General features: G+C 40.4%; 1 protein-coding gene across 5 annotated transcripts in view; it reads left to right on the top strand.

Annotated features, from left to right (window-relative positions):
* SIK3 (SIK family kinase 3) overlaps positions 1 to 15417 on the top strand; it is a 235806-nt gene that overhangs the window by 134650 nt on the left and 85739 nt on the right. For all 5 annotated transcript variants that reach the window (XM_036919831.2, XM_036919835.2, XM_036919832.2 and 2 more), the window contains exon 3: positions 2481 to 2544. In XM_036919831.2, coding sequence (XP_036775726.2) covers positions 2481 to 2544 — 64 coding nt within the window. The remainder of the gene's footprint in view (positions 1 to 2480; positions 2545 to 15417) is intronic.

Here is a 15417-nt window from a genome sequence, read left to right as displayed (position 1 = left end):
TACTTTCCCACGAAACATGCACGTTTCAGACCATATCGCAAGTAATTCCCTAGCTTTACTGCAAAAGCAGTAAGTCTAATGGCTGGGATTTCAAGCCAGATAGGAGGAGGCTGCCTTAGCAGGCTGGTGGAAGAGAGACTTTGGGAGAGATGGGGTGTCGGGGTGCCTGTCACAGCGCAGTGTGTTGGCAGCTGTGAGGTCCGCCTCTGCTTGGGCCTGCCTTGCTCTCTGCTTCCCGCAGACCCACTAGCACCTCATTGTGCGGGAAGTGGCCCCTCAACTCCATCCATTTGCTGCTGTTGGTCACTGGCCTGGACATCAGACCATGTGCCATATCCAGGGCCCAGTGGGCAAGCTTTCATAGTCTGTTAATTCTATGGACAAGAAAGCATGTGGTGATGTTAGTATGTGTGGTTAGGGCAGTAGCTTTAGGGCTCTTCCTGGGCATCAGCTGCTCACATAGTGAAATGAATCACATCAGCAGACTTGCTGAAGTTTCTCAAAGTTACTTCGAGGCACATGTGCCCTGTGCCCCAAAAGCAAACCTGTGAAGGCTTCCTGGCATTCCTGAAGAATTGTATATGCCAACTCGGAGGCGTCTAGCTCTGCCTCCTTCCTGTCCTGATAGACCGAGTAAACTTCTTGATACCACTTTGCAAAATAACCATCTTGAAGAAATTATGGGGCTTATTAGGCTGGCCTTTCTCAAAAGGTTAACTTGTAGGCATTAACCTTATAACTGAATTCTCCAAGTTCACCTTTCTTGCCTAAGATTTCATTAGCCTGTGAGAATTCCATACTTTCAGGCCTGGCTTTGAATAAGTGCCCTCTTCTAAGCTTTAGTTTTGCTCCCAGCAGCCAGTGCTGGTCAGGGGGGCGCTGAGCGGCCGAGGAGCGTGGCTGTCCACGTGTCTCTACTAGCAGCAGGGAAGTGGTGGTCCGGTTGCTGGCCGAGGCTTCAGTCCTTTGGGGTTTACAGAGTGAGTCAGACGCAGGTGACTGTACGGGAAGGTCGTTGGGCTATGGAGAAGTTTAATAATAAAAGGCCTGGAGGTACAAAGGAGATAAGCAATATGATGTTTTTTTCCTTTTTTTTCCCCTAAACACCTGTGTATATTTAGAGCACTTGTTATACATAGAGTAAGAGCTTGGAAGCAATACATATAACAAACAATGGGCCAATATCACTGGTATGTAAAGAATTTTTTTTAATTAAAGAGAAAAAAAGAATGCCGTTACTAGATAGGATGATTAAATTAATGTGTACTCCTATAATGAAGTGCCTTGAAGTCATAGAAAAGCACATGTAGATCTGACTATAATGTAATCCGTAGTAGTATTATATGGTATTAATGTATAAAGATGTCAAAGTAAGTGAAAAATGATTTAACAGAATAACTGTGAAATGTAATGAGAGTCTAGAACTGTTTTGCTCAATCTGATAGCTACTAGCCACACATGGCTATTGAGCATTAAAATGTGGCTAGAGTGAATGAGGACCTGAATTTTTAATTTTATTTAATTTTAATAAATAACCATTTATAGTTAGAGTTTTTTGAAATGATAATATTTTGGGCAGATTGAGGTAAATAAAATCTATTATTAGAGTCAATTTCACCTTTTTTTTTTACCTTTTCAATGTGGCCACCAGAAAAGTTAAAATTGCATATACGGCTCATACCCTGTTTCTGTTGGAGAGCCCGGCTCTGGGATGGTGGGGGACAGGCTGTGAAGGGCCCTTCCTCTGGGGAAGAAAATGGAAGGGCTGGGGAAGAGGAAGACCTTTGGTCTGTGTTTATATACCAGGCATGTAAAATATTTATAATGAGTGTATATACTCATATATTACAGAAGTTAACAGTAAAGGTAAAAAGGAAGAAGGGACAACACACAACTAATAAAAGAAGGCAGCAAAATAGAGACTAAGACAAAATGCAAAGGCGTGATTTACATGACTTGAAGGGTTGAGTATTACATTATTTCCCCTTTTTTGAATAAATGGATAGTGGAAAGGAAAGTTGTCATTTCTGTTTTTTAAAAAAATACAGCCACATGTGATTCCCGAGCAGTTCTTCAGTGATTGCCATTGTTTTCCCTAAGGCTTTTTTTTACTTTCATTGGGCCTTTAGGGGGATATTTTTAAGCTTCAAGTGTTGAGTGTTAAACAGGAAGTTTTGGGTTCCTGGCAGAGTCTTTGCTCCCAGTTTTGCAGAGCTTAAGGCATTGCAGCGGTCGTGTGGAGCAGCAGAATGACTGTCCCAGGGAGTCAGGCTTTCCTCCTTTTACCACCTCGGAGGAAAACGTTTTCCCCTTTCTTCTGACCAACATGTTACCTGTGTGCCCCCGCCCCGTGGTGTGAGTTTTCTCTGAGCAGTAATGGTTATTAGTATTTCAGATGACAAAAGAGGAGTCATTAGTTTCTCTTCTTATGCTATCAGCCTGTCATTTGTGTCACTGTTACTTTCCTGCCTTTGTACCAGGTTATGGAGACAGAACGGATGATTTATCTGGTGACAGAATATGCTAGTGGAGGGGAAATATTTGGTAAGTACACTTACTGCATTCTGTGAAAGTTGCTGGGCCTGTGGTGGTGAACCTGAAAAGACTGCTCAGTGCCTTTGTCACTTGAGCAGCTGTCACTCGGTGCTGTCATTTTCTGTCAGCAAGGTAATTCTAATTGTTTTTGATGCACTTATAGAAGTCCTTTCACCATCTTTGTTTCCTTAGCAAAGGTGTTTTGTGTATTTCAATCAGGTGTTGGCAGTTGAGATTAAAGACTCCGGACGTGCCCTCCTGAGCATGCGACTCGTGGTCTTTGCCATTGCCAGATCCTCCTTGGGGTGGCCCGTGTGGCAGACTGCCCATAGGCTGCGGGCCTCTTGTGTGAGAAAGAGGCACTTGGAGCAAACGATGTCACTCTAATGCTTTCTTTGAACTTTGTTTGAATGGAACATGTGACTGTATCCCTTCCTGTGTGTTCACAGTTCCTGTGATGATTCCTGTAATTTTGGAGGTTTTGTCCTCAGTAGCTATTTTATTTTCTAACACTTAGCTTAGCACAACGTCAGCATTAAGCAGGATCCTCTTACCAGGAAATCTGACTTTTTGAGGTGGTAAAAATGGGTCAGAAATTGTCTTGGTAATAGAGGTAAGTGGAGCCAGGTAGAGCTAACAGCTGAACTCTCGAATCGAGATTGACGTATCTTTCTATTAAATTTTTTTTTTCCCTTTTGACAAGTAACTACAGAGAAAGGTTTCTTCTATACTTTAGGTTTGTCTAGTTTCTTGTTTTTTGGGGGTTTGGTTTGCTTTAAATCTGAATAGTAAGAATTTTTTTATTTTAAAAATATTGACACTAATTTAAAAGCATGAAATCACTTTTAGAGTGGAATTTTCCTACTGATGACTGGTCAGTTGTAACTGTACATCAAACTTTCCCCAGAAATCTTACAGTTTTCTGTGTAAGAATCCTCAAGATAAGTGTGAGTCTTTTTTTAGAGAAGGTATCATCATTTCATAATATTTTTGATTAGCTTTGTATATGTGCTTATACACAATGGTAATCTTGGGAGAAAAGAGACCTCTGTCATATTAACGTTCATAGTAATCAAAGACATTGCACATCAGATCTACCTTGCTCTTTAGGAAAACAGATTTTAAAGTACAGTAAAGACAATAGTCCTCTGGTCACAGATTCCTTGTGGGAATGTAGCTTAAGGTATGAGGAAACAAGGTAGTGCTTCTCACAGTATTATTACAAAAAATCCAGATGAGGAAGAAAATGATGTATGTATTGCCTAGAGTGATCATTGTGACGGCAGAAGGGTGTAGCTGTCTCATGAACTCTGATTTTTAAAAGTATCTGAGTAAAAGATGGAAGGATAGACTCAATCCAGATCATGAGCTTTGGAGGCAGTTAGACCTGGTTTTGAATCAGATCTTTGAACCTATTTCCTGTTTTACTTGGAGCAAGTTACTAAATGACTCTGGGACTCAAGTTTCATTGTCTGTAAAAGTCAGACCTATAGTATCTGCCTCAAAGTTGTGAATATTAAACAAGATAGCATCCAAAGACCAACGTACATACTGTAACTCCAGGGGGGAAAATCTTTCTCCCAGCCTGGGGCAAATTACCTCTGAAACCGAAATCAGTCAAAGGGAGAAATAAAGTGGGAGAAACCCGTTTATTGCCTACAAGCAGCCGTCCACTTCTGCTTGCCCATGTCCCTCACCACCCAGCTGCAAAAAGGGACCCCACCAAACTTCTCTGGCCCAGTTATACCCTCGCTTCCCCCCCCTTGTAATCACCTATCAATATGGACGTGGATCACTTCTCTCCACCCTTGGAAACAACTACTGATGTGGAGATGCACAAGGCCAGGCGAGAGACTCCGGAAATATTGCAGTTTTACCCACACGTACATACTGTGCACTTGGCTTCCTTCATCTCCGTGTTGAGGAACAAATGGCAGATCGACTTCCACCATGATACCTGCCAGCGATGCTCTGCTGACCGGCTTCCCAGTGAAACTGGTGAAAATGGTGAAAAAACCCCAAACCCCAGCCATTTAAAACCTCAGGGAATGGTCCTAAGGGTGAACCACAAATGAAGAAATATTTATTCAAGAGCTCTGTGAAAATTTGGTGAGAAATGAGTCTGTGGGTTTTAGACCAGTACACCTCCCTCCGTCCTTGCCGGCTGAGTGAAGTAGAGATTCCCCGCGAGACTATTGCAGCTAAGGACACAGAACCTCCCCCGCCCCACAGCCCTGCTTGACCTAGACTGACAGCGTTCTGCCTGAGGGAACAGACCTTGGCATTTCTTATCCTGCCTCTAACTGGCCATTGCTGCCGCTAGGACGTGGGTGAGTGCAGTTAGAAGTGGGGCTCCCTTCTGCCCAGCCCCTGTTTATGGAATTTGGGGGTAGCATGCTGAAAATGCTGGGGCCCAGATCACTCTTGCCTTGGACTGTAAGTTGGTGGTCCCATCCCAGGAGAGACAAGTTGAGATGATCCCAGACTGTGTACCCTCTTCCTCCACTGAGCTGTCAGCTCTTATAATAGCAGTGTCACTCAGGGAGAACTTTGCAGTGTGTCCACACCTGGCTTCAGCTCTAATCACAGATCATATAACCAATAGGTCCTAATTTCTTCCCAAAGGAACTGACTTCATTTGCAACAGAGAATGAAGAAGTACAAGCCTGCAGACACTCACACAAAAAGTGGAGGCTGTGATGAAAGGCATTTGAGAGGAGATTCAAAAGGCAGACTAAACCGTAGACTAGCTAGTTTGCAGAAGAGAACCAGGGAATAAAACATCACAAGAGCCTTCCTGAGGTCAGAACACTAATCTCAGAAACTATTTCTTCAGAAGAACTGGAATTTAATAGGACTGTTTATAAACTGACGTGTGCCCTAGGGTATTGTTGAAAACAATAGAGTAACCAGCCAGCAGTTATTGGAGCTTAACAGCTGGGTGTGGTCACGGAAAGACAGGAGGGGAGCCCTGCCTGGTCATGGTGACCCAGTGCTCTGAGGGTGACTGAGGGTAAACTGAAGCTGGGCCTCCCAGAGGAACAAGATCAGAAGCTGAACACTATGTATGGGGGTTAAACTTCACAAAAGCAACCCAGCTAGTCACTGAGCAAATGAATAAGCAAATAACAATAACATGAACCAGAGGAGATGTACCAGTACCCAGAGGTGCTGCAGTATTTTATCTGAGATGTCTAGTTTCCAGCAACAACAACTACAAGGCGTGCAAAGAAACAGGAAGGTCTGACCCAAACACTGGGGGAAAACCAGGCCAAGAAACTGCCCACGAGAGAGACCATGTGTCAGGTTCATCAGAAAAAGACTAAAGTGGCCATTGTAAACATATGACAGAAATAAAGGAACTCACAATGAAAGTAGTAAAGAAAGATTATGATACAATGTCACATCAAATAGAGAATATCAGTAAAGACAGAGAAATTATTAAAAAGTGAACCAAATATTATAGAATTGAAAAGTAAAATAACTGAAATAAATTTGCTGCAGAGACTTTCCTGTAGATTTGAACAGGCAGAAGGAAGAAGCAAATTTGTAGATAGAATTGACACATCTTTAGTTAGACTGACCAAGAAAAAAAGGCTCAAATTACTAGAATCAGAAGTGAAAGAGGGACATTACTTGACCCTAAAGAAATAGAAATTATTATAAAGGAATACTTGAACAATTACATAGCAACAAATTGTTTAACAGATAAAATGGACAAACTCAAAGAAAGACACAAACTATGGAAACTGATTTGTGAATAGACATCTGAATAGACCTATATATTGAGTGAAAAGATTTAAGCAGTAATAAAAAAAAACTACCCACAAAGGAAAATCCAGGTACAGATGGCATCACTGGCAAATTCCACCACACATTTAAAGAAGAATCAGTAGCAATTCTTGATAGACTCTTCTAAAAAATAGAAGATCATGGGACATTTCCCAATTCCTCATATGAGGTCAGTTTTACCCTGATACCAATACCAAGCAAACCATCACAGGAAAACTACTGTGGATGTAAAAATCCTCAACAAATAGTTACAAATGAAATCCAGCAACATATAAAATGTATTTTGCACTGTGATCAAGTGGAATTATCCCAGGAATGCAAGGTTGGTTCACCATATGAAAATCCATTATTCCAATACATCATACCAATAAAGGAAATGCTAGCATCATACTTAATGGTGAACAAGTGAATGTTTTGCCCCTTAGATCAGGAATAAGATACAGATTTCATCTCCCTCCACCTCTGTTTAAACATTGCACTGGAGGTCCCTAGCCACAGCAATTAGGCAAGGAGGAGATATAAAGGCATGTAGATTGAAAAGGAAGAAGTAAAACTCACTGTTTACAGGTGATGCAATCTTGTATATAGAAAATCAAATCCATTAAAAAACTATGAGAACTGTATAAGAGTTCAACAAGATTGCAGGACACAAGAGTAACATTTGCAAGTCAATTGTATTTCAGAAACCTTAAAATGAATAATCTAAAAAAATGAAAGAAAGAAAACAATTCAGTTTACAATAGCATCAATAAGAATAAAATGATTAGGAATAAGTTTAACAAAAAAGTGCAAATCTTATAGTCTGAAAAGTATAAAAAAGTACAAAACAATATTGAAACTTTAGAAGATTTAAATGATTGGCAGAATCTTCCCTTTTTCATGGATCTTAAGAGCTGACATTGCTAATATGGCAGTACTTCTCAAACTGATGTGTATATTCAGTGCAATTCCCATCAAAATCTAAGGTGATGTTTTTGTAGAAATCGGCAACCTGATTATAACATTAATGTAGAATTGCAAGGAACCCAGAAGGGCCAAAACAATCTTGAAAAAGAATAAAGTAGATTGGAGTGATGTAGCCCCAAGTCAAGGAAAACTGACAGGTCGCCAGAAGCTCGGAGCTGCGTGGGATTCTCCCCTAGTGCCTCCAGATACAGCGAGGCCCTGTGGTGGCCTGTTTCTGGACTTCTTGCTTCCAGAACGCTGAGTGAATAAGATACAATTATTTTAAGCTACCTTCTTCGTGGTTGATTTGTTTGGGTACTCCTAGGAAACTAGTACAGAAGAGGACAGAATTTAAGCATGATCTCAGAGTATCTCCCCATAAAATACTAATCTTCTTACAAAGAGGAAAATCAGTTACCAGGTGGGCGAGTCAGCAGACCTCCAACACGATCAGATAACTAATACTAACATGTGTGGCAAAGGCTTTAAAGAAGTAAGGCAAGAACAGCCTCTGGGGGTACCTGCTGGAGTTAGTAGGGGAGCAGATTATTTCAGGGGTGCTGGATTATGCCCAAAAGATTTTGAGATGAGACAGAGCATCATGGCATATTTCATGTTCCTTAAGTTGTTTAAATAGAGGCTGTATGTGAGAAAAAGGCCGGAAATGAGGCTGGCACGATAGGAAAGGCCCAATAAACGATGCAGGGCTGTGTGTGCTTCTGTGACACAGCCACGTCCCCTCTCACTCCCTCTCGTTACCCTGTGCTCTTTCTTAGTAGTACTTATATCAGTTGTGGTTTTACATTTATTTTTGTAATTATTTGGTGGTTTTTCTTGCCCACCAGACACTAAACTCCAGAAGTTTAGGTGCTGTGTCTGTTTTTGCTCACAATTGTATCTCCATGTCATTTCTTGCTCTCTGGTTCATACTCTGTTGGACTCAAATATTTACTGAGCAAAATGGTCAGTAACTGTTGTTGAACGAAGGAATTAATGAGTGAATGAACCAACTGTGCGATAGAGTTGAATTTTATCTTGAATCATTGCCATGTGAAGAATTGGAATGTAACAGAAGACCCACTAGGAAGCTACACACTAACACTTGAGAGTGCTGAGGTGCTGAAATAAGGTAGTGGCTTCATCCGTTTCATTTTAATTCTTCACAATAATCTTACAATGCAGATATTTTTATCATCATTTTACAGACAAACTGAGGTTCAGGGAGGCTCAGTAATTTCCTTAAGGTCATATAAGTATTAATAGAGCTGAGATTTAACCCAAGAACTGTCTGATTCCAGAGTATATGTTCTTTCCCATTCACCAAGTTGAAGAATATGTTCTTCCTAATAAAGGGACATTAATTGTTTCTGGGAGGATCTTTGATCACAAATATAAACCAAATTTCTGTTTTGAAAATTTAGGTCACAGACATAGCAGCAAAACAATCTTAATATAAAGTATTTTTTCCCTCTTATTATTAAGTCCCCATTGAATGAAAGGGTAAGATAGATTTTCTTAGGTGAATATTGTTACTATGACATCTAGGCACAGGCAATGGCTTGCTTATAGAGCTAATATTTATAGATTAGAAGCATTTCCTATGCTTGTATAATGATGACTCCATCTCCTCAAGGCTTTTTGTTTTATGGCTATTTATGTAGAAGTGGCCAATATTCTTAAAAATTTTAGATTAGTTAAGCATATGAAGGGTTTACTAAGCATTTTGAAAGTCACAATGCTAGATGATAGAGAAAATGAGTAAGAGGGTATTAAGATGATCTTTAGACTTATGACCCTGTTATTGGTGTGAGTGATAGAGCTATTTACTGAGATAGAGAATACCAGGGTTAAAAACAGATGGGATGAACTATGTTTTTAGACATAATGAGTTTGAGGCACCAGTTCAGGGAAAGTTGTTCATCAAGTAATTGCCTATAGTAGCCTAGAAATAAGGCGTAGGATGGAACTTAGGGTTATTGTTTCCATCAGCAGGTAGATGGTATTTGGTCATCAACATGGAAAAATGCAGAAAATAATAGGTTTAAGGATGAAAACATTACAACCATCAGTGTTTAAGTTGAAAGTGAGACCATCAAGTGTATGAAAAAAGCTACCGTTGATGAAATAAGATTACAATGTCATTATAAGAATTTCAGAAAGGAGCCTGGTTAAATGCTATAGAAAAGTCAGACATGGCAAGGACGGAAAGGCAGGCTCTGCCTTGTGGTGCAAGTGCTCCCGGTGCCGTCTCACCAGCATGACGAGAACGGAGGTCAGGGCATGACGGGGTGGGGCGTGAGGGTGCAGGGAGAAGGGAAAGAGCGTTTTCACTGGTGTTTACTAAGCTTGATCATGTGACAGATTAACCTTTTGAATTGTGTACTCTAATTTACTAAAATTTTTTTGTATAAATATAAATGTTAGAATAACCAAGTTCTAAAGTATATACAAATGTACAATTTGAAAATGATAAGATAAATACAAGTGATGGGACTTCTGACAATGACAGAGTGAAGACAGCAAATCTCTCCAGAAAACAGATATAAATATAAACTGGGCAAAATTGTCAAAAACAACTATTTAGGGCTCTGAAAATGAACCAATGGCAAACACCACATTGAGAAGCTTTAATTCATGTAACTCTTGAACTTTTAATAAGAATGGTGGGGATCTTTGGCCTTCTTGCCTGAGCCCTTATACCCTTCCTTTCTCCTCCCCAGGGGAAACATAATGTATTCAAGGCTAGACTGGCCTTAAAACCAGCAGCTTTGCTGCCAGAAGTGGCTAACTTGATTTGGAAGGAAAAACAACCCTGTTGTGTTATTAGTAAAAATAGCGCAAGCTCGGTAGGAAATGAATGTGGAAGGCTCATAGCTCTACTCGCTAGACTCTATGGTCTTACTAGGGGTGAGGAGCAGAATGACTGACTAGTCAGAAATTTCGCAGAGAGATATTTTTCATGAGAGAACCACCAACAGGGTAAGACAAGCTCTCCATCTCGGGCATCCTGGGGGCCTGGCACCTGCTAGGAAGTTCGAGAGAGCCCAGCAGGGAGCGGAAGCTGAGGCTGACTCTGCACTTTCTGAACTGTGAATGCGCTCCTAAGCCCACCAGTAGATTTGTCAGCAGAGAGTGAAAGGTCTCCTGGCTTGACCAATGTAGGCATAGGGATGACCTCAACGAAGCCATGAAAAAAGAAAAAGAAAAGGAATTTTAAAAAATTTTAGCAGAGAAGCCAATGGCTACATACCACAAGGGAAACAGATTCTCAAGTTATTTCCAAGAAAGTTACCAAAACCCAGAACAAAACAAAAAAGAGCAGTCAGTAGTGACAACATTCCTCAGGGGTGGGGAGTCATAATCCAGAATTGGTTAGATATATTATCTGTAATTTCTAGTTTTATTTAAAAAAAAAACACTATAGGATGTTAAAGGAAAAAAACCCAGTAACATGGAATCCATGCTCAGGAAGAAAAGTCATAATTAGGAACTTTTTCTTAGTGGGTCTAGATGTTACTTTTAGCAAAAACTTAATGGCAATTATTATAAATTTGTTCAAACAATGAAAAGAAACCATGTCTAAAGAACTAACAAAATATGATGACAATGACATAACAAATAGGGCATCTCAGTAAGAAAATGGAAAATGTAGTAAAGAACAAAATGAAAATTCTAAATAGAAAAGTAGAATAACTGAAATGAACATTTCACTAGGTGAGTTCAATAGCAGATTTTCAGGTGGCAGAAGAAAGAATGAGCAAACTTGAAGAAATAGAAATAGAAATAATCCAATATGAAGAACAGAGAGATCATGGAAGAAAAATAATCAGAGCCTTAGAGACCTGTGGAACAAGTTCAGGCCCACTGACATATTTGTAGTGGGAATTCCAGAAGGGGAGGAAGAAAACAAAGGGAAAAAAACTTGAAGAAATTAAAGTATCTAAAGTGTATCATAATACATTAATTTATAGTTTCAAGAAGCTCATTGAATCTCAAGTAAGATAAGCACAAAGGGCCACAGCTAGACACGTCGTCAATGTGCTGACAAAGAGAGAATCTTGAAAGCAGCCAAACACAAATGACTCATCACATACACGGTAGCAGCAATATGACTTACAGCTGATTTTCTCATCAGAAAAAAAAAGGGAAGCCAGAGGCAGTGGATTAACATTTTAAAATGCTGGGGAAAAAAAACCCTGTGAACCATAAATTCCATACATTCCATACCCAGCAAAACTATCCTGCAAATTGAAAGCAAAATAAAGACATTCCTAAATAGCCAAAACCTGAGAGAATTTCTTATAAGCAGACCTGTTACCCAAGTCACTCTTAAGGAGGCTCACAAGCTGAATGGAAATGACACTAAATGGTAGCTCATATCCACAGGAGGAAATGAAAATCAGAAAAGATGAATATGTCGGAAATAAAAGATTATAAATATACTTTCCCCCTTTTCTTCTCTAATTCCTTTAAAAGACTATTGGCTTTAAGCCATTAAAAAATGGCTTAAAGAAGTATTTATAACAGTTTATTTCTGGATTTCTAACATATATGATGTAATATAAGTACCTAAAGGAATGTTGAGGAAATGGAGCTCTATTAGAATAAAGTTGCTATATTTTACCAGAATCAAGTCAGTATTAATCTGAAGTTGACTGTGATCTATTGATACACGTTGCAGTCCCTAGAGCAACCACTAAGGCAAAGATGAGCACCCTACTTCGAAGGCCAGTAGTACAAATGCCTCTTGAGAAACTTGGCTGTGAGAAGGAATGAGAGAAGGTTAGTAAGTAGAAGGGGCATTGGCTGAATGTGTGTTTTTATTATGTATTTGACTTAGGCCTGTAATAAGCTCATGTTGAGGGAAAGAACCAGTAGAACCAGAGGAAATGTAGATAATAAGGGAGAGAGTGAGATTTAATGGAACATTCCTCAAGGAGATACGAGGGATACATTTTAATGCATAAGTGGAAGGACTAGTCTTGTATAAAATAGAAAGGAAAAAGGTAGGGCAAGAGTTGAAGGCTGGTGAGTTTGTAGAAGTATTTGTATGAGATTGATGTTTGGAGAATTAAAATTTAGAGTCTGACTACCCAGTACTACTTTTTGAGAAGTAGGAAAATAATTTCTCTAATGAGATGAAAAGCTAAAGGAAGTGAAAGAAGCAGATGAGAAGGGATACGTTGAAGGCTGATAGGCAGCATTGATAGGTCGCAGTTGTAGGAGATTTTAGCTTTGTTGGGGCTCTGCTTGTAGCTTCTTTTGTGGGTAGTTTGTTAGCAGTACTTGGTGGCTAATGTAAGAAGAGAAGAACATAGATGGCCGGTTTGCTCCAGAGTTTTGCAAGGTTGCTTGAAGTAATGAATTTTGGCACTTAAAAGTTCTTGCTCTAGCTGTAAAGGTTGTTAGCTGGGAACTTTATCCTAGTATTGGCAGATTAAGATACAAATCGGATTCAGGCAGTAGGTAGCTGCTTAATTTCAAACTGTTTCAGATTTGCTCGAAGAGTGGTAGCATTCCTACCAGTGTGGCGGCATCTGGAATACCACATCTGGAATATTATTGATGGTTTGAGTGCTGTATTGTATAAGGGACATCAACAATAGGCATCTGATAAAGATGGCGAGGAATAGTTGCTATACGGGGTAAAGACCAGTTAGAAAAGTCTCTGTGTTGGAAGTAATGGTTTAAACAGTGCTCAAATGTGAGAAGTTGCAAAGTGAAATTAGCTTTCTAGAGGGTTAGCATGTGCAGCCTAGGGCATGAAACAACTTGGTGGATTGGGAACTAGAGCTAGTTTCTTAGAGGATTAAGTGAAGTGCTGTTGGTTTTCAAATTATTCCAAAAGTTCTGATGGTTCTTTGGAAACATCTAACATGCCCTCTCTGAGGAGACGGGTAGGTGAGGCAGCGCTAAGAGACCGTGCTTTCCTCACAGGCACATTTACCCAACCCCCACTTTTCCTCCTGTTCAACAAGAGCATCGTTGCTTTTATACCTAATATGCTTACTGGATTTCCATTCATTTAAATGAATCTGTGGCCACTAAAAGTTTCACCCGCTGTTTGATGACAGTGAATCACAGAAGGTCTTTAAGCAGCGGCCAGGACACAGTCAGACTTAGATTTTAGAAAGGATTTGTTGGCAACTTACAGGTGTATTGGAGGGAGATGACCGGGTCTGGGAGAGCGCTCGGGAGGCTGCTGCAGTGAAGCAAATGAGGGCTGAGGAAGGTGTGGTGGGAAGCGGCAGTGGGGGCAGAGAAAACGTAGTTATAGGTACAGTTAGAGTAGTATTGCTGGTGGCTAATTTACCCACTTACTGCAAATTTGTTTGTGACCTTGGGCAAGGTTGTTAAGCCCACTGCCCTAGTGTACTCGTCTTTGACGTGAAGATAATACTCACCCTAGTAACAATAGTGATGATGGCACCACTTACCTCAAGGGTGGTCGTGAGGATCGTGTGTTTGTAAAGTGCTTAGTCCTAGTAAAGACGTGTACCACATGTCTCCACAGCAGCATTATTCATGAAAGCTAAAGAGTTGAAGTAAGTCAGATGTCCATCAGTTGATGAATGGATAAACAAAAGGTAGTATATTCATAATGGAATATTATTCTGTGGTAAAACCAGATGAAGTACTGATACATGCTCTAACCTGGGTGGACCTAGAAAACATCGTTCTGCGAACAAAGCCAGACATAGCAGGCCACATGCTGTCTGATTCCATTTACATGAATGCCCAGAAAAGACAAATCTGAGGAGACAGAAAGTACATTTGTGGTTACTAGGGGATAGCGTGGGGAGAACTAGGTCTAAATGCTTATTGATAGAGGGTTCTTTGGGGGTGATGGAATATTCTAGAATTAGATGGTGGTGATGATTGCACAATATAGTGTGTATACTGAAACCACTGAAGTATAAACTTTAAAATAGTTTATGTTATGTTAATTATATCTAGCAGTTTTATAAAAAATAAAAATGCTTGGACTATTGCCTGGTACATAGTACGCTCTCACTGGTAGCTACTATTATTTGGAAAGTGTAATGTTACAGGCTTTAGTAATAGATTGGGCATAAGGGTTGAGAGAGATCTGGGACTGAAGTTGGCAAACTTTTTTTTCCAAAGGCCTAGATAGCACATATTTTAGGCTTTGCAGGCCATATGGTCTGTGTGCAGAGCTACTCAACTTTGCGTTTGTACCACAAAAGCAGCCGTAGTCAGTATGTAAGCAAGTGGCATGTGTTCTACTAAAACTTTACACAAGTGTGGCACTTCGAGTATACTTTAAACCCTTCCTTTAAAATGGTGAACTTTATGGTACGTGCATATCTAAATAAAAGCACTACCCAAAATCAAAGACAAAAACCAAACCCCATGTCAGGCGGCAGGCTGGATTGGGCCCATGGGCTGTAGTTTGCCAATCCCTGGTCTAGGGTAACTTTCAGTTTTCTGACTTGGGTTATTGGATTGATCAGACTGTTACCAACAGAGAGAGGAAATTAAAGAGGGCACAGCAGCTTTAAGGAGGGCGAATGAGTACTTTGGGTGGGGAGTGTGAGTGAGGGGATGGGACCGGAATAGGCATCTTCAAGGTGTCCAGCTAGAGAGGGAGGAAATACTGGGTATATAATTTTGGAGTTTGGCATAAGTTTGGCTGAGCATGAAACATGGGTAGTTAGTAGCATATAGGTGTCCTATAGAACCAGGGAAGTAGATCTCATTCAAGGGAAGTACAGAGAGAAAGTGAGGAGAGGGGTGAGGGAGAAATCAGGGTTCAAACAGCAGGCAGAGGAAGGAGGCCCAGCAAAAGATAACCAGGAAGAAACAGTCTAAACAATAGGAGAACCAAAAGTAGAACCTTCATGGAAGCCAAAGGAGAAAGTTTGGGAAAGGATCAAAAGTTTAGATGCTCCAAATAGGTCAAATAAAATAAAGATTAGCAACTGGCACCTAGGACATCCCATGTGACTTTGGCAAGGGAAATATCAGTGGTGAGATGGAGGTGGAAGCCAGGTTAGCCCTGTTCATGACGTGGAGGCATTGAGGAAGGTTAGGATTTTGAGAAACAGCTCTGAACAGAAAATATGTCCCAGGCAGTAGCTCAGCAGGAACGGGCAGGTGGGAGAGAACTCTCTGCGGGGCATT

Source organism: Manis pentadactyla, chromosome 13, assembly GCF_030020395.1.
Source record: "Manis pentadactyla isolate mManPen7 chromosome 13, mManPen7.hap1, whole genome shotgun sequence".
NCBI lineage: Eukaryota > Metazoa > Chordata > Mammalia > Pholidota > Manidae > Manis > Manis pentadactyla.
This window is presented reverse-complemented; position numbering and strand designations above follow the sequence as displayed.